This window comes from Arvicola amphibius, chromosome 10 (assembly GCF_903992535.2).
Source record: "Arvicola amphibius chromosome 10, mArvAmp1.2, whole genome shotgun sequence".
Classification (NCBI taxonomy): Eukaryota; Metazoa; Chordata; class Mammalia; order Rodentia; family Cricetidae; genus Arvicola; species Arvicola amphibius.
This window is the reverse complement of record NC_052056.1, coordinates 48,951,383-48,978,464: the sequence shown is the minus strand read 5'-3', so window position 1 is coordinate 48,978,464 and position 27,082 is coordinate 48,951,383. Positions and strand designations below refer to the sequence as shown.

The 27,082-nt window shown below is 38.3% G+C and overlaps 1 protein-coding gene across 1 annotated transcript in view; it reads right to left on the bottom strand.

Annotated features, from left to right (window-relative positions):
• Positions 1-817: 817 nt before the first annotated feature.
• Positions 818-27,082, bottom strand: part of LOC119824249 (eukaryotic translation initiation factor 4 gamma 2-like) — a 39,101-nt gene continuing 12,836 nt past the window's right edge. The window contains 3 exon segments of the mRNA XM_038344401.1: positions 818-2,480; positions 2,482-3,684; positions 3,686-3,855. Of these exon segments, the coding sequence (XP_038200329.1) occupies positions 1,032-2,480; positions 2,482-3,684; positions 3,686-3,855 (2,822 nt within the window). The 3' untranslated portion in view covers positions 818-1,031.

Here is a 27,082-nt window from a genome sequence, read left to right as displayed (position 1 = left end):
ATTGCTATTGCTAGAACTTCAAGCACTATATTGAAGAGATAAGGAGAGAGTGGACAGCCTTGACGTGTTCCTGAATTTAGTGGGATAGCCTTGAGTTTCTCTCCGTTTAATTTGATGTTAGCTGTCGGCTTGCTGTAAATAGCTTTTATTATATTTAGGAATGACCCTTGTATCCCTAATCTCTCCAAGACCTTTATCATAATAGGGTGCTGAATTTTGTCAAATGCTTTTTCAGCATCTAATGAGATGACCATATGGTTTTTTTCCTTCAGTTTGTTTATATGATGGATTACATTGATAGATTTTCGTATGTTGAACCAGCCCTGCATCTCTGGGATGAAGCCTACTTGATCGTAATGGATAATTTTTCTAATGTGTTCTTGGATTCGGTTTGCCAGTATTTTATTGAGAATTTTTGCGTCAATGTTCATGAGTGAGATTGGCCTGTAATTCTCTTTCTTGGTTGAGTCTTTGTGTGGTTTAGGTATCAGGGTAACTGTAGCTTCATAGAAGGAATTTGGCAGTGACTCTTGTGTTTCTATATTATGAAATACCTTAAGGAGTATAGGTATTAGGTCTTCTTGGAAGTTCTGGTAGAATTCCGCATTGAAACCATCTGGTCCTGGGCTCTTTTTGGTAGGGAGGTTTCTGATAACAGTTTCTAATTCTTCACGACTAACAGGACGATTTAGAGCATTTACCTGGTCCTGGTTTAACTTTGGTATATGGTATTTATCTAAAAAACTGTCCATTTCTTTTACATTTTCCAATTTTGTGGCATACAGGCTTTTGTAGTAAGATCTAATGATTTTATTCTATCTAAACATTAAGGATACTCCTAAAGTATTTGATGGTAGACTATGATTAAGACATCACACTACAAAAACCTTATGCAGAAGGAAACCTTACTGACGTGCTTCTGCTTTAAATATTGTGAAAAACGTTACAGCGGAATGAATTTTCGCAGTGGTTAGGTCAAATGCAGTTACATCATAGTATGCTTTGCACAATTTAAGGCTTTGGCTGGTTCTTTAGTCAGCTTCTTCCTCTGATTCTTCTTCTTCAGCAGTTTCTAGCCAGGTTAGCCACTGATTTACCTGGAACAAAGCCTTGCCTTTTCCTGGAAACTCTTGAGTTATGTCTTCCTTCCAAGCCAAGAAAGCTTCCTCCTCAATAATTTCCATGTCATAGAAATGAACAAAAAATCGAAGTAACATGCCTTTTGGGAAGCTGCTGTTGTAACAGTGCACCTGCAGAGCATACAGGGCACTGACCTGTAGATCCACATGATCATGAAGGAATTTCTGCATCACTGGCTTGAAAGAGAGTAGCAGTTGTTTCTCCTGCTCTAACTGTTCTTTGGAAGGAGCAGAGGAAGAATTTGTTTCATCACTAGGTGGGCTTACTTCACTAGAAATGTACTGTAAGAAGCTGGTCATTAAGATGTTCACAAATCCTTTATCTACATGAAGTTTGGGAGATATGTTATCTTTAATCCATTTATATATAGTTTGAGGGGATGGATCCAGCTTAATTTGCTTCAATAGTTCCTTCTCCAATTTAAGAAGCGGGAATAAGAAACTCAATCCCTTTCCTTCCAGAATCTCCAACATTCGATCTTTATTCTGATCAATTTCTGGCAGCATTTTCTGCATATTGACCTTGCTTTGTTGAAAAAGTTCAGTTAGCCATTCTCGATCTTGTAATTTAGCTAATTGTTGAAGACAAAGTAAGAAGAGAGGGAAGTGGGTGCCACTCTCCAGTGGTTGAGCTAGTTCTGAAATGCTCACCAACTCTGAAATTATAGCACGAGCTGCAAACTGTGCCAAATAAGATTTCACCAAGGGGATGTCAACCTCCAGTTTGGGGCACTGCTCCAATACGTTCAGGAAAGCCTGCATGAAGTTGTCACTTGTGGCTATTCCTTCCTGTTTGAGTAAACTGATCAAAGAGCTCGCTTTTTCTTTATCTTCATCACTTCTATCTAGTGACAAGATGATCACTTTGCTTAACATCTCAGGAAGAAAGTGTTTCGGGGCTCTCATTTCTCTCATGCCATTGACGGCCTCATTTGCATTTCCACTATTCAGATATTCAGTCACAACGGCTTCAGTCTGTTTAAGTAGTTCTTCCTTTGATGGTGGTGGCTTTTTGCTAGTCTTGGCAGGCTTTTCCTGGATAAGTGGTGGATTAGTTTTGAGGCCAAGTTGTGGTGTCTGTCCCAGAGGTGGTGTTTGAGTGCGTGGTGGCTGTGCACTGGGAGGAATCATAGTTATCTGGGGCTGAAGCTTTGGCACCTGATTTTTATTCATTAGGAACGACTGAGCAGGCCTCAAACTAATCTCATCTGCATTAAGCTGTCCTTTTTTAGAAAACAGAGGTGGCATATCCTTCGACTGTCCTTGCAGCTGGGATAAGAGTCCCTGACTCTGGTTATGGTAGAGCTGGCTTAGCCCCTGGCTTTTCATAAATTTGCCCCCCCATCTCTCCAAACTGCGATTGCGTGGGAGGCATGATGTGTCCCCCATGGCCATTGAAGAGCTGATTTGAACGATGTCGTCCCATCGTGGGTGAAAATCTATCCTGGATAACTCCTGGACCAGTACCAATTCCACTACCCGGCATTTGTCCAAACATATCAGCGAGTCCCCCAAGTGGGTCCCTATCCATTTTCATCCTTGGCGGCATGAACGGTCCCTCCAGGAAGAAGTCATTCCTCCCTTGAGCCATAGGAGCAGGAATAAACACTCCTAGATCTTTGACTGCATCTTGACGGATTTGATTGATCGTCTTTGGTCCATTGTCAAGAAAAGCCTTGCGAGGAACCCAATGGTGTTCTCGCAACTCTACGGTATCCTGCAGTAGGAAACGAATCCTTGCTGGCAATTCCTTACTTAACATTAAGGAACACATTCTGGCAAAGTACTGATCCATTAAGGACTTGGCTCGTTCATGGTCTAATCGAGGTCCCACTGTCCTCATTATCTGACAGAGGCACTCCAAATCCTCTCCCATATCTTTGAGTTGGACTCTCTTTTTCTTTTCCAAAAGTGTTTTGATGCACTTATGAAGGATAGATTCGTGAATAAGATCAAGCTTGCCAAGTTCTCCAATAAATTTGATGTTCCCCAACATCTTGATCTTAGCAATAGCTCTTTGTTCCTCCTCCTCAGGGAGGAGGGGATTTTCACGCTTATCATAGACATCAACATTTCTGGTTCGGTTTTCAAATTCATCTTGCAATTTGGAAATCAAGAGGCATCTGAATGTTGTGCTTTGCTTCTGTCCTGGTTGACCCTCTGCTGCTGGGCCATCAAAGTTTGGTGCATCTTCTGCCAATCGCAGACATAGCTGAGCATACAGCGAGCTATACTTTGGCTCTTCTAGGGCTTTGTCCACAATCAGCAGTATGACCCCTTTAAGGATGAGTTTAGACTCTACACCCACATTGAGGAGCTCAAGGCATAGCTTGTCAAACTTTTCAGGAGTAAGCTTATTTAGTATGCCTCTTACTTTCCTGAAGATTGCATCATGTCGTTCTTTTTCATTTGCGGAGTTGTTTGCTGCGGAGTTGTCATCTCGTCTAGTGCTTCGTGCAGGAATCCATTTCTGAGCGTTTTGCCCTGGGGTTTTCCCCAGGAACTCGCTGTTGCCAGCAGTCTTGGGATAGTGCTGAGGTGCATGCACCCCTACTTCCTCCTCCGCCCGAAGAAGCACTGAAACGAGAAGCACCCCCTTCTGCGATCGCACTCTCCACTTTGGCGGCTTGACAACGAAGAATCTTCAAAAGAATAATATTAATGGATGGGGTGGGGAGGGGAGGGGATGGTACAAACGAAAAGCCTTCACCGAGAACTCAGCAGCTGCGACCGCAGCTGCCTCCTCTGGATCCGGTCGTCGGGGACGGGGAAGGGAGGGGGAAGGGGAACGGAAAACAAAAAAGGGGGAGGGAAGGGGGAGGAAGGAGTCGAGGATGGCCTGAAACGCTCAGCTCAGAGGAGTCGCCGCTGCAGCCGCCACCTGGTACCCGCCGCCGCCTCCATAGAGCTCCGGCTCGCTGCTCTCTCTCTATATATTTCCATTAAAAAATTTCCACTTCCTACCCTTCTCCCATTCCCCTTCCGCTCCCCCACTCACCCTCCTCCCTCTCCCTCCAGTCTTAAGAGATGGCAGGGTACCCTTCCCTGTGGGAAGTCCAAGGCCCTCCCCCCTCCATCCAGGCCTAGGACTAGTGTCCCAAAAAGCCAGTACATGCACTAGAAACAAGTCCCAGTGCCCCCATTGCCAGCCACATTCAGACAGTCTGGTTTGATCACATGCTCATCCAGACCCAGTCCAGCTGGATTTGGTGAGCTCCTATTAGATTAGGCACATTGTCAGTGGGTGGACCAACCCCTCACGGTCCTGACATCCTTGCTCATCTTCTCCTTCTTTCTGCTCTTCAACTGGACCCTGGGAGCTCAGTCCAGTGCTCTGATGTGGGTCTCTGTCTCTATCTTCATCCATCACCTGACGAAGGTTCTATTAGAGATATTCATCAGTGTAACTATGGGACAAGGCCAGTTCAGGCACCCTCTCCTCTGCTGTTCAAGGACCTAGCAGGGGACATCCCTGTGGACACCTGGGATTCCCTCTAGAGCCAAGTCTCTTGCCAACCCTAAAATGGTTCCTTTAATGAAGATATTTTCTTCATTATATTTCTTCTCCTATATCTGCCCTTCCTCCATCTCAACCCTCCCACTCCCCCAAACTCTCCCCAATTCTTCCATTCTCCCTTCTCTTTCCCCCTCTCCCCTTCCCTTCACCCTACCCCACCCCCATGTTCACAACTTTTGCCTGGCGATCTTGTCTGCTTCCAAATTCCAGGAAAATCTATATATGTTTTTCTTTGGGTTTACCTTATTATTTGGTGTCTTTAGGCTTGTGAACTATAGGCTCAATGTCCTTTGTTTATGGCTAGAGTCCACTAATGAGTAAGTACATACCATATTCATCTTTTTGGGTCTGGGTTATCTCACTCAGGATAGTGTTTTCTATTTCCATCCATTTGCATGCAAAATTCAAGATGTCATTGTTTTTTAACCGCTGAGTAGTACTCCAATGTGTATATGTTCAACACTTTCTGTATCCATTCTTCCATTGAGGGGCATCCAGGTTGTTTCCAGGTTCTGGCTATTACAAATAATGCTGCTATAAACATAGTTGAACAAATGCTTTTGTAGTATGATTGGCATCTCTTGGGTATATTCCCAAGAGTGGCATTGCTGGATTCTGAGGTAGGTTGACTCTCAATTTTCTGAGAAACTGCCACACTGATTTCCAAAGTGGTTGCACAAGTTTTCATTCCCACCAGCAATGGATAAGTGTTCCCCTTACCCCACATCCTCTCGAGCATGGGCTATCATTGGTGTTTTTGATTTTAGCCATTCTGACAGGTGAAAGATGGTATCTCAAAGTTGTTTTGATTTGCATTTCCCTGATTGCTAAGGAAGTTGAACATGACCTTAAATATCTTTTGGCCATTTGAACTTCTGTTGAAAATTATCTGTTCAGTTCAGTACCCCATTTTAAAAATTGGGTTATTTAGAATTTTAATGTCTAGTTTCTTGAGTTCTTTATATATTTTGGAGATCAGACCTTTGTCTGATGTGGGGTTGGTAAAGATCTTATCCCATTCAGTAGGATGCCTTTTTGTATTAATGACTGTGTCCTTTGCTTTACAGAAGCTTCTCAGTTTCAAGAGGTCCCATTTATTCATTGTTGCTCTTATTGTCTGTGCTACTGGGGTTATACCGGGAAGGTAACTTATGAGCAAGTCCTGCAAGGATAACTGTGAACATGGCAGGAAAATCATCCTGCAGATGCAAGGGGTATTAGGCAAAGTGAGCATTTAGTGCGTTCTCTTCAAGTTCCACCAGCAGTTTGTATATGGAACAGAAAAGTGAAGGCTGGTGATTGTGATTTGATTCATAGACAATGTGGACAAGAAGCAGTGAACTAAGAGAGTCAGGTTTTTATTTTCTCCCTGCCTGTCATTCTGACCATGCTTGTACCCCAATATCTCAGCCATTCTGGGAACCTTTGCATTTTGTCTTTACTTCTTTATGGAAGAACATAACCCTATGGCTTTCACGGTTTTTTTTTGGGGGGGGGGGTATGCTAATTCTAAGAGGAGCCTGATAGCATCCTGGGGCCTTATTCTGATACTGAGTATCTTTTTAATGCTGATGAATCTTTTCCACATGGGGCTATATTCTTTACTTTCCATTTCCAGGTAGATTTTGTTGCTTGTTGTCCCTCTCCCAGTCCCCATCCCTGGTAACCTGATTTTGTTGGATACCTTAATCAGAACACCGACATTGTGATTCCAAAATCCTATTTCTTTTTAATTAGTTATAACTTAGTTCATTTTTGGGGCAACTCTTCCAACCCATTTTTTTGTTCTTTATCAGGTAGACGTGTGTAAGGAACTAGATTTCTTTGTTATTTTATCTTCCCTCCTTTCATGCCATGCTCATCCTCATAGAAAGAGAGCTATATACCCCTTCCCTTAGAATCTGGGGTGCTATGGAATGATCTGAATGTTCCGGGACTGCTGACTCCAAGCTGTACATATACTAGTAATCTTCGCTCTATTTCCTCAGAAGACTTTAGTGAGATGCCTTCAAAAACTTGTGCCAGTCATGCTAGAAGCCACAGAGGCCTTGAGACATATTGGTGTTTATCCCTAAGTAAGCTTCCAGTGTATGATCAGCTCCAGCTGCTGGCATGTATTTTTTTTCTGTAAAGGAAGTCTGATGTCCAATCAGAATGCAGTTGTTTATACCCCCTACCATTTTTGCCACTATCACATTTTGGGCACGGCTTACCATGCCAGTCTATATTATAGTTAACAGATATCCACCTGTTTTAATCAATTTAATTCTTAGTCTGAATACCTTGAGGGTTTTAATCTCCTAAATCTAGGCGGAAACATTGATTACATAAAAGTGCCACCTTATCTCTGTGGTACTTTCTCATGTCTAGTGAATGAAATCATGCATATCTAGTTTTATGAGTGGCCTGGCTGTGATAATTTTGAGTATATAATTATGTTTTATGAGTGGCCTGGATATTATGATCTTTAAAACTTCACCTGTCATTGTAAATCTATAGTTGGCTATTTGTGTGACTAACTCAATTTTAGATCTCTTTGATGCAGTAGAATATCCCCCTCTGAGCACCTTCTTATTTCTAGGAATAGAAAGCACAAGGCTGCACTGCTTAAGCAAAGCATCAGATTCCAGAGAGGAAACATTGGATATTCCCAGGTGAAGCCACTCTCTTTTGTCATTCTATTGCTGGTTAGCCAAAACTGAATAAGTCACTATATCTCATTAAGCCCATGCATCCCCATGAATAGAATAAATTTTCATCTTGCTCTAGTATTGTTGGTCAACAACACATACTCTAACTTTCTAAAATTTATATGCAGAGTGCCTATATGGTTTATAGATGATTTAAGTCCTGTACGTGAAGCATTTTGGTAAAACACAAATTTCTGTATTACTGCCATGTGAGCATCTATATTTATATCCAAACACAGAAGGTTCAATTTGGTATGTATTTCAGAAACATTTCAATATCTAATGATTTTTTGAAACCATTTTTAATTACCCAGTATCATAGAATTCAAACAAAAACAACAAAATAAGCACATCAAAACATGTTTGACTTAAATAAAAATAGCAGGCAGCTGGAGAAACAGGCAGACTTTGCAAAATAGGCTGTATGAATCAGACTTTACATATTTATAGCTGAGTAGCTCCAGCAACGCTGGCAGTTAGTGCAATGGCAATGGGAGAGAAGCTATTTCAAAGGCTTGTTGCTATTGGACAAAAGGAAAAACAGCCGGAAAACCACGTTTTACTTTATTTATTTATTTTTGGCCAAATTTTCTAGGAGAGTAAGACATTTATTTACTTTGTATCTGAAATATGTTCATCCAGCAGATAGCCAGCAACACTAGGGTAGAACCATCTTTATCATGTCCAAGTTGACTTCCAAATAGAAATTATATTCTGTACATAAATAAAATTAGAGTTATAGAGGAATGCAATTTATTTGACCGATTAATTGCTATAAATAAAGATTACCAAGAAAACATGTAAAGTTTTAATACATATACAGGACATACAATAACTTTCAGAAAAAGATGATATAAGCACCTGGGGAAAATTAACACCCACAAAGATCAAATGCAATATATAGGTTTTGGATTTTGGGGTGGTGGTAGAAGGAGTAAGATAATGAAGAAAAAAAACAATGAGAGTGTTTGCTAAATAAATGAACATGACACTAGTATGCATATTTAGAAACATTTATTTCTGACCAGAAGCTCAAGTGTTTAAGAAGAGAATACAGAATACAGAACAAAAATAGTATTATGGTTCCTTTTATGCAAGCCAAGGATAACATGACACATATCACTGCTCTAAGTTGAAAACAATGTATAATAGAAAATAAAGCAATAATGTGGAAGTTTGTTTGTTTATTTTCTGAGATGTGACTCGTGATAAAGCAAAGCCCAAGCTACAAGAAAACCATGTTCATGGTCAAACTGAGAAGTAGTGAATGGGGCTTAGGTTTGGTTCATGGTTGGTAAGGACACTTATGGGGCACAAGTAGGTATTCTAGGTCAGAAATGCATAAAGATATGCTAAAGCAAAGTTATGGGTGATTTTGAGGAATGACTGCTGGAGAATCTAAAACTTGCTGGTGACAGTGTGATAATCAAAGAGATTTGACTATAAGTCTACACTGTGCCTCCATGCTCAGTGTATTTACACTGGGATGTCTGGTTTTATGTCTTGCTGCAATACTTATCTATTAGTACTACCTGTTTGTTGATACATAACAAATTCCTCCCTCAATTTATCAACTTCAAAGAATACATACTTACCACTTCATCATTATTGTGGATTACAAATTTAGGAGGAATTTCATCATCTTAAAGTCTCATAATGTTGACTCAGGAAGCCAACCTGGGCTACAGTCACCTGAAGACTTTATTAAGCTTTGGAGGTTGGTTGTGCTCATTCACATGGCTATGGGCAACAGGTATTAGGGCTTGTCAGGTGAACCCCTATTTAATATTTTTTGAGTAGTAGAAAACTAGAAACTAGCTTTCTAAATTGACTTATCTGAGAAAAACATTATGTCATTTGATGTAGGAAATTGTGTTTCAGTACCTGCATTTCCTGTTGCCCATAGGCAAGGAGAGGAGGATTAGGCTTCACTCTTACATGAGAGAAGTATAAAAGGATTTCTGGAAATATTCTAAATCAGTATACACTGAGAAATATATATTATGTCACCTGAGAGAATTGGATTTTTGGCTAAGGCTTTTTAGAAGATGTGTACAGTTGAATTACCAAGAAGGTATTATTGTGTCTGTTTACACAATTGCATTTAATATATATATATATGTATATGTATATATATATATATATATATATATATATATATATATATGAAAGCTATAGAAATCCCATACATAACACACTTATAGTATATACCAGAGAGTTAATAGCAATCAGGTTGGTACCATCTGAAAGGACTATGAAATAGAACAATTCCTGAAACCTAGAAGGAATTCTGTGTACATGGCTGCTTTGGGTTGATGGATAAAGCCATGTCATGTTTTCTCACCAAAAAGGAATTAGGAAATAAATGTAAAAAAAAATCTTACTTCTCTCTAGTCTTAGTTAATGTTGTTCTGAAGAGAAACCATGACCAAGCCAACTTATAAAGATAAACATTAAATGGGGGCCTACTTACAGTTTCCAGGGGTGAGTCCATGCCTATCATGGCAGGAACATGGCAGAAAGCAGGCAGGCATGGTGCTAGAACAGTACTGAGAGCTTATATCTTATCCACAAGTTGATTTCAAAGAGAGTAAGACTAGGCCTGGCATAAGCTTTGAAACCTCAAAGTTCAACCACAGTGACACACTTTCTCTTACAAGGCCACACCTCTGAATCCTTGCCAAAACTGTTCCAGCAACTAGGGACCTAACATTCAAATATATGAGCCTATAAGGGCCATTCTTAATCAAACCACCACACTTTTCTCTTTCCTTCTCAATTTCTGCTCGTTTCCCTTTAGCCATCATAACTGAGAGCTTAAGTTGAAAAGAGATCATTGGTGTAATCCATCAACCGTAGATTAAATGACAGGAAGGCAAGGAATGGAGGGACGATCTAAGGGTCAGATGGAGGATCTCTTCACCATGATGAGAACTGAACTTGTTTTTGAGGGATGAGTCAGGAGCAATAAAATGAGGAGTAAGAATAAGCCAGTGACCGTGGTGGCACACACCTTCAATCCCAGAACTTGGGAGGCAGAGGTGGGTGGATCTCTGTGAGTTCAAGGCCTGTTTAGTCTGCAGAATGAGTTCCAGGACAGAATCCAAAGCTACAGAGAAATCCAGTCTTGAAGAAACAAAAATAAACAAACAAAAAGAATAAGTCAATGGGTCTGATGATGTAACTCAGCGATTCAGTGGTTCAGAGTATGTGCAGGGTGAGCCTGGACTGCTTGTAAATGAAAAAAAATTCATCAGATAAAACCAAACAAATAAGAACATAAAAAACCAGCTATCAAATATTTATCTATCCAAAGAGAATTTATGTGATGTATTAGAGTTTAAATAGCATGGTTGCTGGTATTAAAGGAGCCATGTTGAGGAGGTCCTGAGAAACACAGGGGTTTAACTTAAAACAATGGTCATTTAATGCATATTAAGAACAAATATGCTGAAGGACTGTGTGGTGGTTTGAAAGAAAATGATTCCCAACAGGATTGGCATGGTTAGGAGTTGTATGGTTAGGAGTGTATGATATAGAGATGAATACTTTGCATTATATGGATATTGGTCTGTTGATACATACTTAAGGTTGATTTTGTTACACTGTGTATATGTATATTTTACTCTTGTTTAAGGTATTATGTTCATGCAGTTCATTTAAAAATGTAATGTGTAGTTAAGAAATACAGATTAATTAGATAGTCATTTGTAATAATCAAAGTCTGTAATCATGTTAGTTAGGTTTTCTAGATGTATAGAGATATATTTTAGAAAGAGAGGTAATCTTAAAACACTTTAAAGAACTGTATAGTATGGCATTTATATAATTTAGGATTCTTGCCGGGCAGTGGTGGTGCACACCTTTAATCCCAGCACTCGGGAGGCAGAGGCAGACAGATCTCTGTGAATTTGAGGCCAGCCTGGTCTACAACACCTAGTTCTAAGAACCAGCGAGGGCATTAGAAATTGAGAAACAGAACACTCACTCAACCAAACAAGACCAGATATTAGCACCTACAATTACATTCTTCCCACACCCAGAGCCCTAGACACCAGAGTTAAAAACACAGTCGATAACAACCAGGGCAATATGTCTCCACTAGAGCCCTAGAGTCCAGCAAATCTAAGGCAGTAGGCTCTGATTATTGCAAAATAGCTGAACCACAAGCTAAATAATTTAAAACAGACTTTATGAATACAAAAGAGCTCCTAAAACTGGAAATGAATAAATTATTTAAAGAAGTCTATGAAAGCACAAACAGTGGAAGGAAAAATATAAAACAGCTCAAGATATGAAAGTGGAAATAGAATCAAGAGAAAGACAACTGAAACTTATGGAAATATAGAAGTAAAAAGTTTAGGAACTTGAACAGAAACTTCAGACTCAAGCCTCACCAACAGAATACAAGAGATGGAGGGGAGAATCTCAGGTATTATTGACATGATAGAATAAATGGATACCTCAGTCAAAGAAAATAAATCTTAAAAATTCCTGGCACAAAACATCTAGGAAATATGGAACACCATGAAAAACCAAAGTCTAGGAATAATAGGAATAGAGGAAAATGGAGAAACCCATGTCAAAGGCAAGAAAAAAATATTTTCAAAAAAATCATAGAAGAAAAATTTTCTAACCTAAAGAAAGTGATACCTATCAAAGTACAAGAAGCATAAAGAACACCAATTAGATAGGACGAGAAAAGAAATTCCATTCATCACATAACGATCAAAACTTTAAACATAAAACAAAGAAAGAAAACTGAAAGCTACAGGGGAAAAAGCCAAACCCAGAATTATACCTGACCTCTAAATGGAGATTCTAAAACCCAGAGGTGTCTGGGAAAATGTTCTATAGACTCTAATAGACCACAGATGCCAGCCCAGACTACTATACTCAGAAAAACCTTCAAATACAATAATGGAAAAAAGAAATTCCATGGTAAAACCAAATTAAGTAATATTTCTCTAAAGATCCAGTCCTACAGAAGGTACTAGAAAAACCTCTAATCTAAGAGATTAACCACACACAAGAAAACACAGGGAATAATACCAGACCAGCAAACCAAAGGAAGAAAAAAAAAACACAAACACATATACACACACACTCATACCCACACCCACCACCACTACCGCAGTTAACGTAATAACAGTAATCTACAAGCACTGTTCATTAATATTTCTCAATATTAATGATTTCAATTCCCCGATAAAAAGAACTGGACTAAGAAAATGGATAGAAAATGGAACCCATCCTTCTGTTGCATTCTAGAAACTTCTTAACAACAAGGATAGACACCATCTCAGGTTATAAGGATGGAAAAGCATATCCCAAACAACTGGACTTAAGAATAAAGTTGTTGTAGCCATTTTAATATCTGACAAAACAGACTTTAAACCACAAGTAATCAAGAGAGATGGGAAGGAAACTACACACTCATCAAAGAAAAAAAAACAACCAACAGGACCTCACAATTTTTACCATTTATGCCCAAACATAAGGGCACTGAAGTTCATAAATAAATACTACTACAGCTAAAATCACATATGGCCCTCATATACTGAATCAATGAATTAAAGATTTAGTTATGTGAGACAATAAGTAAGATCGATCAACCCTCATCCAAATTAACTAATATTCAGAGAGAAGATCCAAATTAATGAAATTTGAGAGTAAAAGGAGACATAACAACAGACACACACACAAAAAAAAGTCAGAGAATCATCAGGAAAACTTGTATCCCACCAAATTGGAAAATCTAAAAGAAATGGATCATTATCTCAATCATACCACTTACCAAACTTAAATCAATATCAAATAAACAATTTAAACACACCTACAACCTCTAGTGAAATAAAAGTTGTAATTAAGAGTAAAAAAGCAACAACAACAACAACAACAAAACAGAAACAACAACAACAACAACAAAATATCAGGGCCAGATGTTTTTAGAGCAGAATTCTACCAGACATGAAGGAAGAATTATTGTTTTACAAAATATAAACACAAGAAAAATTGCCCAGTTAATTTTAAGAGGCCACAGTTACCCTTGTACCCAAACTACATAACAACCTAACAATTAAAGAGAATTATAGATAAATTTCCCTTATCAATCTAGAAGCAAAAGTTCTCAATAAAATACTTGTAATAAATCCCAAGAGCACATAAAATGATTAAAAACTAGGATTCATCCCAGAGATGCAGGGATGGTTCGACATACATAAACTGATAAATGTAGTACACCATATAAGCAAACTAAAAAATAAAAAACACATATAACCATCTCATTAGATTAGACCTTTGAGAAAATCTAACACCCCTTCATAAGAAAAGTCCAGGAGAGATTTAAGGATACAAAGGACATACCTCGATATAACAAAAACAGTTTACAGCAAGCCTATCGCCAACACCAACTTGAATGAAGAAAAACTTAATGCAATTCCATTAAAACCAGGGACAGAACAAGATTTTTCACTCTCTTCACATCTATTCAATATAGGACTTGAAGTTTTAGTTGGAGAAATAAGTAAAGGAGATCAAAAGGATACAAATTGGAAAGAAAGAAGTCAAAGGACCTTTATTTGAAGATGTTATGATAGTGACCTGAAAAATCCCACCAGAAAACTCCTACAGCTAATAAGTACTTTCAGTAAAGTAGTTGAATACAAAATAACTCACAAAAATCAGTAGTCCTTCTATATACAAATGACAAAAAGACAGAGAGAAAAATCAGGAAAGCAATGCCTTTCATAATAGCCTCAAGTAGTATTAAAAAATCTTCAGGTTACTTTAACCAAACGAGTGAAAGACTTTTACAGTAAAGACTTTAAATAGTGAACAAAGAAACTGAAGAAGCTATCAGAAGATGGAAAATCTCCCGTACTCATAGATCAGAGAATTAATAGATAAAATGGCCATTATATCAAAAGTGAGCTACAGACTCATTGTAATCTCCATCAAAATTTGAATACAATTCTTCACAGACCTTGAAAGAACAATACCCAGCTTTACATGGAAGAACAAAAAGAACTAGCATGGCTAAAACAATTCTGAACAACTAAAAGAAATTTGGGAGGTATTACTATCCCCAATTTCAAGTTTTGCTACAAAACTATATTAATAAAAACAGCATGATATCAGCACATAAATAGACAAGTTGATCAATGGAATCAAATTGAAGACCCGGACATATAGCTACACACCTACAAAACCTGATTTTTGATAAAGAATCCTGAAATTCACACTGGAAAAAAGATAGCATCTTCAACAAATGGTGTGGTCAAACTGAATGGCTGCATGTAGCAGAATCCAAATAGATCCATACATCTCACTCTGCACAAAACTCAACTCAAAATGGATCAATGACCTCAACATGAAATCAAATACACTGAATCTGCACAAAACTCAACTCGAAATGGATCAATGACCTCAACATGAAATCAAATACAATGAACCAGCTTAAAGGGAAATTGGGGAATAGCCATTGGTCCAGGAGAAGACTTTCTGAACAGAACACTGTTAGCACAGACTCTAAGATTAACAATTAATAAATGGGACCCCCATGAAACTGAAAAACTTCTCTACGGCAAGGCATCATTCAAATAAAACAGTTGCCTACAGAATGGTAACACATATATTTTTTTAAATCAACTACACTTTGTATAAAGAGGTAATACACAAAATACATAAAGAACTTAAAAAATCTAGATATCAAGAAAACAAATAATTCAATTAAAAATAGGATTCTGACCTAAACAGAATTCTCAAAAAAGGCAACTCACGTATCCAAGAAACACTTAAGAAATTGTCAACATTCTTATTCATCAGGGAAAAACAAATCCAAACTACTTGGGATTTCATTTTACACCTGTCAGAATGACTAAAATCAATGAAACAATGAAACAAATGACATCTCATGTTGTTGAGGATTTTGAGTAATAGGAACAGTCATATATTTCTGGTAAGACTGCAAACTTGTACAGCTACTATGGAAATCAGTGTTGTGGCTCCGCAGAAAGATGAGAATCAATGTACCTCAGTATTCAGCTGTATCACTTTTGGGAATATACCCAAATAATGCATTATCCTACCACAGAGATGCTTGCTCAACCATGTTTGTTATTGCTCTATTCATAAAAACCAACATTTGGAAACAACCTAGATGCCCCTCAACAGATACAGAAAATGTGGTACCATACATAATGGATTATCACTCAGATGTTAACAAAATAAAATCATGAAATTTGCAGGTAAATGGATGCAACTAGAAAAAAAAATCGTGAGTGAAGTAATTTAGATTCAGGAAGACAAATAATATGTATGTTCATTTATATGTGCATATTAACCATTAGTTCAATGATAACCAAGCTACAATCCATCGAACCACAGACATTAAGTGAAGAGTAAGTGACTATGTTGGGCAGCAGAGGATAGAACTCCCTAGAAAAGGGAAATTTAATAGATAGTTTTGGGTGGGTGGATGGAATTTTAGCTGTAGGATCAAATGTGGAGGAGGAGAAAGAAGAGAATGAGGGAGGGAATACGGGGAGACAGAGTCCTAACTTGGTATCTCTTGCCTCCAAAATGAAGCTTCCAGTACTGGGATTCAGTTATATATAATTGAGTTCTTGGCCAAAGGGGTCCCAAGGAAATCTCTAAACAACTCAGACTGTTGCCAAGATTATAGACTGCTCTCCACAAACTGGCAAGGCCCCATTGCTGAAGACAACACCTATACATCTTATTGAATATGAAGAATTTGAGCTGGTTCTTTCATGAAGCCTTCAACCCTATTTTCTAGCATCTTTGGCACAGGAAACTACTCTGCATGATACCAAAGTAGAAACATAAACACCAAGCTAGCCACAAACCTGTTGATTTACGATAGAGTTCTGCTGACAAGACAGACTAGAGCAATGGTGGCATAAAGCCTGTGAGAATAACCAAGTCATATGTGGTTTGACCTAAGATCCACTCCAGGAGATGGAACCAATACCCAACAACTGCTTGGGAAACCAAGAATCTGAGACTAGTTAACACAATAACGAAGGTTAAACGTGAATACTGGCAAGCGGTGGTGGCATTCTGCTTTAATCCCAGTAGTCAGGAGGCAGAGGCAGGTAGATCTCTGAATTCAAGGCCAGCCTGGTCTACAGAGCAAGTTTCAAAACAGCCAAGGCTACACAGAGAAATCTTGTTTCAAAACAAAACAAAACAACAACAACAAAAACCCAAATACTACTATTCTAAAAATCAACCAACCTACCAAACGACTGACCAACTGACCAACAAACCAACAAAAGCCCACAAACCTATAGCAATAAAATGACTCCTAATGACATTCTTCTTTACTCATAGATCAGTGCCTTGCTCAGTCATCGTTAGTGAAGCTTCCTCCTGCAGCAGACAGGAACAAATACAAAATCCCTCAACTAAACCTTGGAACACTCAGCCCTAAATAGATTCCACCAAATTTCTCCCCTCAGGCATCAGGGAAACTTGGGAAGAGGAGGTGCAAAGAGTGTAAAAGCCAAAGGCAATGGAGGACACCAAGAAAATAAGGCTCTCTAAACCAAAGGGATTGATGCGCATATGAACTCAGGCACAGACATTTGAGGCAGCATGCACAGGACCCATATGTTTCTGGGCCATATGGGGTCTTCAAGCTGAAGGAGAAATGGATATATGCCCTCATCCTTAACCTAGAAGCTATCTCCAATTGATAACCACCTGCAAAAATGAAAATTTAGTTTCCTCTGAGGGAAATAAATAATTAAGGTAAGGCTGCATGCTCAGAGGAAGATGCCCAACAGAAAATGTAATCAACGGCATAATTGAATCAAGGTTCATTGTCTCATACTGTCATGTCAGGACTTTCTTTTTAATTATTTTTTTTTAAATTTTATCTTATAGATTATTTCATCTATACAAATATTTTCTCTATTTTTTTTTTACCCTACAATCCTTTATATATTTATTATGGCTTCCAGTTTAGTTTTCTTATGGGATTTTTTTTGAGCATGCAAATGAGTGTGTCTTTGCATCTACATATGTTTCTTGGGCCTTTTCTTGGGATCTTTTCCTTTCACTTGTTGGTTTTGTCCTATTCTGAATTGTTAGTTCTTATTTTAACTCATTATAGTTTATTATTATCCTTTAGAAGCCTGTTTTTAAATGAGGGACAGAAAGGAGGTGGATCTTGATGGGAAGCAAGATAGGGAGAAACTGGGAGGAGCAGAGGGAGGAGAAACTCTAACTAGGATATAGTATGTGAGAAAAACTATTTTCAATAAAAAATTACAAGTAAGAAAAAAAATGTAATGGTAAGTTAGAACCATTTTTCATCATTGAAATTGTATTTTCAAATAAAAATAGATATTGAATTTTGTCCAAATACTTGCTAATAATCTATAGAAACAGCCAAATGGCTTTTTCATTTTGAGTTATCAATATGTTGAATTAAATTCTATGTTTTTGTATGGTAAGACAATCACTGTAACTTGAATTTAATTTGTAGTATATTAAATTAATTAAATTAATTTGTAGTAAATTTAAATTGTAGTATATTATTATTTTAATATTAAATTTCCTTCTACTTGATAATAATTCTTTCAAATAGTACATGTTGCTCTTCTAATCCAAAAAAATCACCTATGAATAAAATTCTGGGCACAAGAAATACTAGATACTAAATGACGAGATGAACAACAGTCTGAATTTATTGGAATGTGGCAGCCACATTTCTTGATTCAAAGTTTCTACAATTTGACAAAATTATAAGCAAAGGTATAATTATAAATATTTTAATCTGGAACAATTATACTGCACTGAAGTATGAATGTGGGAAAGAATGGCGTGTCCTGAAAGTCACCATCAGGCTCGATTAGCCTTCTGCTTGCCTCTGCAGCTCTTCTCTTTGAAAGGTGTTGACAAGGGTTGAAGCTTCGGTGTGAGTACAGCCATTTTCCAAATATCCATTTATGATTTGAAAACTTAGAAAATTCATGAAAACTTCACATCCTTAATTTATTTGACACACAGGCAAATTATTATATGTCATATATATCTGAGATTGCAATGAAGATAAAATATATGCAATAAAACACTGGCATTATGTCATAGTTTGGGGGAAAAATAAAAGTACAATGTATATTAAAATGGATAGTCCTGAATCACAGCCATTCCTTTGGCACACCCTGACCCACTCTCAACATGTAAATTTAGAGGGAAAATTAACAATAAATACTTGATGATGGCTATTGCATATCAGAATATGTGAGTGGTATGTGACTGATTATGCTTGGTGACATTTTCATATTACATTTTATAGTGAACATTGCTTTAGAAAACGTAATGTCATCATAAATCTAACTGGAATTCCACACATTCACAACACAGAAATGCAGAGAACACTTGAGAAGTTAAAAGGACGGTAAGTTTACTTTCTGAGTACTCTAGGCTGTTGGTTCTTTGCAGTTATCTTGGAAATTAGTAGTGTGGATACTGCGATTCTCGAGGAAAGGCCTGAACATTTAAACCAAATAAAACTCTGAAAAACATTATTAATACAACAGTACTTAAATTAACTACTGTTTTGAGAGTTTGGAAATTGTAAGTTTTAGTATACAGATGAAGAATAAAAATATGTTTCCAACTCTAATGAATATAGGCTAGTAGATTTCACTAACGTAAGTAAATGACTAATTTACCATCGTAGTAAGTGCTGCAAGGGTTTTTATAGACACCAAGAGAACACAGGTATGGCAGACTTGGCTTGTTTGATAGGTTCTTTTGGCATTGCCTTCATGATTCACATGCCTTTAGTAGAAAACAAGCACACAAGACAAAGAATCGAGTGTTGTTATAACCAGGGACTAAGCACAGCAAACACCTCCTTCTCAATTATCTCTCCTTTGTTTTAAAAAGTTTACCCCACTGACTATTTTGTGGCTCTCGGAGACCATAGAAGAAAGGGGAGAAGATTGAGTGTAGAGAAACATAATTTCATAGACTTTTCACAATGACTGATATGAAATAGTAAGTGATTCCATATGATTTTGTTATAAAATATTAGAGGTGGAAGAGAAAATGGATCTGAAGCAGTCAGATTTCATGGTTTCAGAGGCAAGTTGAATCCAACAGACTCCACATCCTTGATTTAGTGACTGTGTCCTTCCCGGAAAAAGAAAGAAAACACACAGGTGGGGACTGGGTGTGTAGCAAGAACTCATGATTCAGGCTCATTGAATCCAGCCGAAAAGGGAAGTGTAAAAGACCCAGGGAATTGGACAAAGCATCACTGCCAAAGCTAAAGGGGGAAAAAGGGAAGTCGTGGGACTCATTAGCAAAGTGTTAGGACATCATCTCACCCTAACGCGCGTTCATCAAAACTGCAAATGGCTTATCCCAAAGCTCAGAGAATCAATAAAGCTAATGTGTGTATACACTTAAACGAAACGTACACCTAGGTATAATATGACCACAAATGATCTAGCTCACAGGGAGAGTTATGGAAATTAAAAGAAGAGACACAGAAGAAGCAGCCAAATAGCTAAGGGAAAGAGAAATGAACGCTGTTGTTTAACTAAGCACCCTAATAGCAGCAGTCAGAGGAAGGTCATGAAAGTCATCGCCTGATTACCCCAGCCTCGTTCTTCCCACAGGCCCCATCCCGTTCTGGGCTTAGGTTTCCTGCAAATCACAGTAATTGGGAATCAGTTCACACAGCTGTGAACCAGGGCTCACGGATACAGAGGGAGCAAATTTGAAGCTGAGCCTCTCCGCTGGAGAGAGAAAGGAAGTGACTTGTTTATGTACCGTTTCATCACTCTTCCCAAGAGGCATGGGCTCCACATTTATGTTTCATTAAAGGTACAGTGACATTTGGATTTTAAAGTGAGAAGACTGGGCCGCTGTTGCTCTTAGAAGACTCAAATTCAACTCTAAGTTAAAAGCCACGAACTGTTAGCAGTGTGAGGGTTACCACTTCAGTAACTATTCTCCCAGTCTTTGGAAAATTATCCCTGAGATCCTGAGGCTGACCAATTGTAGCAATCTCTCTCTTCCCTCCCTCCCTCCCTCCCTCCCACCCTCCCTCCTTCTCTCCCTCCTGTCTCTCTGTTGCTCCTCTCTCTCTCTCTCTCTCTCTCTCTCTCTCTCTCTCTCTCTCTCTCTCTCTCTCTCTCTCTCTCTCTCTCTCACACACACACACACACACACCATTCCATGATACATATTCTGTGCCACACAGAACTCTATCATGTGGCTTGTCATTTTTGTTCTCTCATCCTTGGTTCTGTTCTCATCCAGGTGATATTTTGATAACGATAGACATTATCACCCAACTTACTAAATTCATCTTTCCTTTCCACCTTTTACTCTATTTACTTTTTTTTTTTCATTAACGAACTCCCATTACTTTAGCACAAACTATTTGTTCCTAAGAACAAAATCAGGTATGAAATCACAAAATTTATTATTCCACTCTCTGGTTAAAATTCTTCTAGCCACTCATTAATCCACACATACGGGTTACAGGGTAATCTGTCAAGATAGACAGAACCCAAAAACTTCTTTACTTGTGCATATGTGTTGTAGTCTAGATGGCAGATAATACTCAGTGTTCTATATAGTCAAGGGATACAGATTCTCTTTACCTTTTGGAGCTGACATCCCTAATAGGCTATCTTTGTTCGCAGATATGAAGCTAGTTCATGTTACCATATGTAATTTTCAGCAGACTGAGAAAGGAGAGCAGAAGGCTAGTACGTTATTAATTTATGCTTACAGGATAGGCTCCAGCATTCTCCATATTCCCTGTGCCATCCTCTTATCTAAAGACTGGTCCTGTGATCATTCCTGGCTAAAAGAGATGCTGAGAGGTGTGCTGCTTCTGAAAAGAAGAGAGAGGGGTATCATAGAGCAGCTTTTTCTCATGGTGATATTTGTTGACTACTTCCTTAATCCAACATTTAAAGTCAGTGTATCTGTCTGATTCTGGTCTCAGTGTCACTGCCTGCTCTCTTATACAAGGATTCCATGGCACCCAGCACAAACTTTCTATGATGACTTCTTTCACTGTCTTGTGCAGTCTAGTCTTTCACAGTATTCTACTGGTAGTGTAGATGGCCAATTGTGGAAAAAAAATCGTATCATTCTTCTTATTAGTGGCCATAGATTTTGGACTTCTAGCTCAGTAGGAGTCAATACAATTCTATTATCATCGAATCTTCTAAACTGTAAGCTGTTCTAAGATAAGAGTTATCTATCTTCTTTAATGCCCACTATTTTCACACTACCTCGTTATAGGTGAATGAAAAAGGAAATCCTGCTGATTGAAAATATGAACACAGTATGTTTCCAACTTTGGAAACTTAATGGCATTTTAAATTGATCTATCATCTTATCATCTTTACTGTTTTCCACATCATATTGCTTGCTTGCTTGCTTCCTTCCTTCCTTCTTCCCTCCCTCCCTCCCTCCCTCCCTCCCTCCCTCCCTCTTTCTTTCTTTCTTTCTTTCTTTCTTTCTTTCTTTCTTTCTTTCTTTCTTTCTTTCCTCTTAAGACAGGGTTTCACTATTATCTAGCTTTGGTTGTCTTGGGACTCACTGGCCTCAAATTCACAGAGATCCACTTGCCTCTGTCTCCCCAGTGCTGGGATTAAAGGCACTCCCAGACAGATCATATTGTTCTTATTCACAGCTAACATAAGTTATATTCTTAACTTTTCTTCATTTCTGATAGTCACAGTTTTCTATAGATTATGGTTCCAAATATCTTTTAAACTATACCTTCCATTTATCATCCCATCCTATTGGCATGGATCATATCTCCATCCTTGACTTACAGGTAATTGTAATAATCTAATGTCATCCCTTTCACTGGTTTCATTGTCTTTAAAGAGCTGGTCTACGTTAAAGTATAGAAACATCCCATACGATTGTATTTTCTCATTACTAAAACCCTTCTCCGTAGTAATAAAATACCCAATAAATAAGAGCTCAAGAAGGTGTATGAAGATGGAAAAGAGTTTATTGTCAAAGTGACTTAATCACATCTAAGGAGCCTATTTATCTTGAATACTGGTGACTCTGAAGTTCATGTTGAAACATGTCCTGGGGTTACTATTTCTGTGTTGAAATGCCATCACCAAAAGCCAGCCAAGGAGAGAGCAGTTAATTTGGCTTACCTTTCCTTATCACTGCTTACCATGAAGGGATGTCAGAACATGAACTGAAACAGGACAAAAATTTGTAGGTAGGAGCTGATGGAGGCCCCAGAGGAGAACTGATTATAGGTTTGCTCCCTTTTGCTTGCTTAGCTGCTTTCTTCTAGAACTCAAGACCATCATCACAGGGATGACACTACACACAATGGGCTGGGCTCTCTCCCATCAATCACTAGTTAAGACAGTGCCCCATAGGTTCACCTGTAGCCTGATTTTATGAAACTATTTTCTTAATTGAGGTTCTCTCCTCAAATTACTTTAGTTTTTTTCAAATTGACATAAAACTATCCAGCACAAAACCCAATCTTCATTGTAGCGGTATGAATAGGCAAGACCTTTAAGAAGTGAATAGATCTTTTGACATAACAGGGGCAGTTGGTGACTTTTTCAAAATGGTTTCTGGAATTTTCTATCTCACCTTCTATCATGTCTGGACACAAGAGGTATTCTTCTCAAAGAATTTACCATCACTAAACACCCAGTCTACTCAAAATTTGCCATTGGGTTTCCCACTCTCCAGAACTGCATTCAATAGAGAGAGAGTTCTGACCTGCTCGTCTCCCATAACCTCAGATTTAGAGGATAATGAATGGCGAAGAAGAAGAATGGGCTAAGAAATAAGATTGGAACTTGAGTTTGTGTGTAAGGGTTCTATATAAATATCACCTTCTTGACTAGCTATGGAGGTATGGGAGTCAGACTTATGCAATCTTAAAGTCTTTAGCACACATATAGGGCCATCAGGTCATCTTTCACCAAGGATATTCTCAAAGCTGCAGCATCCTAGCATCTATACAACAATATAAACCTGAAGAATTCTTTAGAACATTAGAAAAATCCTTGAGAAAATGTTTCTAAAATCTCAGTGTACAATAAAAAGATCAGCTCCATGACCAATCACTTAGACATGATGATTCTTCATGACAAACCCTTGTGCTGTCATAAGAACCAACAAACCACTTGAAAGTTTTTATTTTGTTCTATGAATGTGGGTATGCTTACATGTTTGTCTCTGTATAACACACATTCCTGATGTCAGAAGAGACCAAAGAAGGGTGTCAGATCCCCTGGACCTGGGGTTACAGAAGGTTGTGCGATGCTTGACTTGGGTGTTTGGACTTGAACTCTGGTCCTCTAGGAAAATAGCGAGTACTCAGCTTCTTACCCATCTTGACAGCCTGACAAAATACTTTTTAGGTATTTAGTTTTTCATTAGGAGATGGATAAAAACCTTTAAATAATTATGTAAATGTTATTATCTTACGAGTGTAAACTAAAAAGAAAGAAGAACATCTATCATCTAAACAAACAGTAAACAAATCAGAGACATGGATAAAACAGGCAGGAAACAATGTGAACTCTGCGAAGTTACTACCCTGAGAACTACAAAACACATAATGTAGCACGAGAATAGTGTTTCTCAAGGAGAATGACAGTGGTAAAAATTCACATGTGAATTCCCTCCTATTTAGTAGGCTGGAGGTCCAGTTAGACATCTGTTTGTTACTAACATATTGATGCTGCTGTTATGCCACTGGGGATACCCTGCTGGGCTGGTCATTGTGTTCACAGGCTTACAGCTGGCTTGAATTATTAATTACTTTTCTCCCACGGTAGCTGCATAGTGCCTTCTGGTACTATGAGAGTTAGTTGTTAGGGAAGAGGCTTCCGGGTCAATTCCAGTTCAGTTATTCCAATCCTGTGCCCAAAGTTTGTGCTGTCTTCAGAAATATGGTCTTACCTTCAAGTTCTGGGAGATATTCCGAGGAAAGGAAATATCTTATAATGTTTTGGGAATCTCTTGGATTCCCCTGGCCAACAACTTAAAAGGAAAGGTCCCTTGCCTGTTATTGAAATTTTTGTTATATTGTCCATGGCTTCTGCGGGTGGTGTAAGGAGGTAATGGTGGTTGGTAACACACACACATACACACACACGCACGCACGCACACACACAACATACACAAACACACTATATGTATTTGTTATTACGCTTATAAAAGAATATGTTTTTATATAGCTTTTACAAACATCTTTAGCGTTATTTATCTCACCTTTCTCTCCATCCCTTTCTTCAGTAAAGACGCCTCCTGTTTTCACCTCTTCCTCTTCACAGTGCCTGGGTCCTACTCAACGCTCTCCAGAGATCATTCTTTTCCCTCAGAGTTTTATCTACTTTTAAGGCTTCCGTGCTACTCCAATTTATCTTTAGGAATTAGGACCCATAATAGGAGAGCCAATAAGAGAGAATATATAGTGCTTGTCTTTATGGGTCTGGATTACCACAGTATATTTTCTAGTTTTATTTGTTTACATAGAAATTCCATGATATTATTTTCTTTGTAGCTGAATAAAATAACTTTCATGCATGTGTACTATATTTTCATTATCCATTCAGTGGTTCATGGACATACAGGCTGCTTTGACTTCCTAGCTATCATGAGTATAGTGACAATGGACTTGGCTGAGCGAGTATCTCCGTTGTAGGATATTGCATCATTTGATATATGCTAAAGAGTGGTATAGCTGGGTCATATGGCAGATTTACTTTTTGCTTTTTGAGAAGTTTCCTCACTTATTTCTGTAGTCATTGTACTAGTTTGGGATTCCACAGAAAGTGAATAAGGCCCTTTCTGTATACTCTCAACAGCATCTGTTGTCAGTTGTTTGCTTAGTCTTGGCCATTCTGATGGGGGCAAGATGAAACCTCAAAGTAATTTTAATTTTTACTGCCCTGATTGCTAAGGATCTTGAGCACTTTTAGATATTTCTTAGTGATATTTATTTCTTGTTTTATAAGACTTTATTCAAATCCATAGCCTATTTTTTGGACTGGATCAAAATTTTTATTTGAGGTATTTGTGTCTTTTTGGTACGAATTCTCTATAGGACGTATAGCTGATAGATATTCTCTTCCACCCTGTGAACTTCCTCTCCACTTGGTTGTGTCCTTTGCTATGGCAGAGGCTTTTTAGTTTTATGAGGTCCCATTTGTCAGCTGCTGGTTTGAATCCCTGAGTGAGGGGAGCCCTGCTCAGAAAGTCCTTTCCTAGACGTCAGTCTAGTGGGACACACCCTACGCTTTCTTCTGTCAGTCTCAGTGTTTCAGGTTGTACACTGAGGTCTTTTCTGCATCTACTGAGATACATTTCTTGGATAAAGTCAACTTGATCCTGATGGGTAATCACTTTGATATATGGCTATACTTATTTTGCAAGAATGTTATGAATGATTTTTGCAAGTCTTCTCATGAGGATATTAGCCTGTGGTTTACTTTTTTGTTGTGCTTTATCTGACTGTGGTATTAGGCTAATGTTGCTTTGTAGTAGGTGTTTGGAAGGGCTCCTTATCTTTCTTTCTTCTTTCTTTCTTTTTTATTTATTTATTTTTTCAGGACGGAATCTCTTTATGTAGCTCTGGCTATCCAGGAGCTTACTCTGTAGACCAAGCTGGCCTTGAACTTAAAGATCCACCTGTCTCTGCTTCTCAGTGACGAGATTAAAGGCATGCATCACTATTGCCGTGCTCCAGGCCAGTTGGTGGCAGAACTGTGCTCCTCACCTGGCAAAGCTAAATGACTGACAGGGACTATTATCATCACACAGTCCATTGATGCAGGCTTTTCTGCACCCACCCATTTGACATATGGCCACTGTGCTTATCAGAAAACTGACTTGGAAAGGGGAGTAGGTTCTTTCCAGTGTGGTAACGAGTTCTACAGACGTCCTCTTTGGGATTAGATTGTGAAATCACTCTGTGAATCCATCTTTAAGAAGAAATCCAGAATTCATTGTGGAGAAATTATAATCATTAAACTCTTATCTGGAATAGTACAGGGGGTTGCCTTTTACAGTTTATATAGCAGAGAGAGGATTAATTGTGTTCCCAAAAGTTAACTCTGTTGTTTGCTGTCTATTAAAATACAAACCCAGAACTTGAACTGTGTATATATCTCATTTTAGGAAACAACTTTAAAGAATTTGCAAAGTAACACAGTTGAAAAATTGGAAGATATTGCAAACATGCAATAGTCTGGGGGATTTTTCTGATTTCATTTTTAAGTCTTGGTCTTACTGGCAGGTCTTTTGTCTCAAACTTGATGGGAAGTCAGAATAAACCCTGGTATCTGAAAGAGCCTTTGCTAGGCTTTTTTTTCTCTTATGCCATGGTTTTAAAATGCTCCCATAGTTTCTAAACATAAATTGTGGGCTTGTTTATGCTTGCACACCACCGATAGCAAAGCAACACGACCTTTTCTTTGAAGGATAGACTTCAAGGACTATCACAAGTCTCAAGATGCTAGGTAACACACAGTATTAATGAGATAGATCGTTGATAGCATAAGGAAACACACAATTGTTGCTGTTTTTTTCTATTTGTTTTTGTTTTTTGAGATAAGATTTTACTATATAACCCAGTCTTGCCCGGAACTCTCTCTGTCTAGTCTAAGCTGACTTCACACTTTGGTTATCTTCCTGCCTCAGCCTCCTAAGTGTTATTATTACAGGCA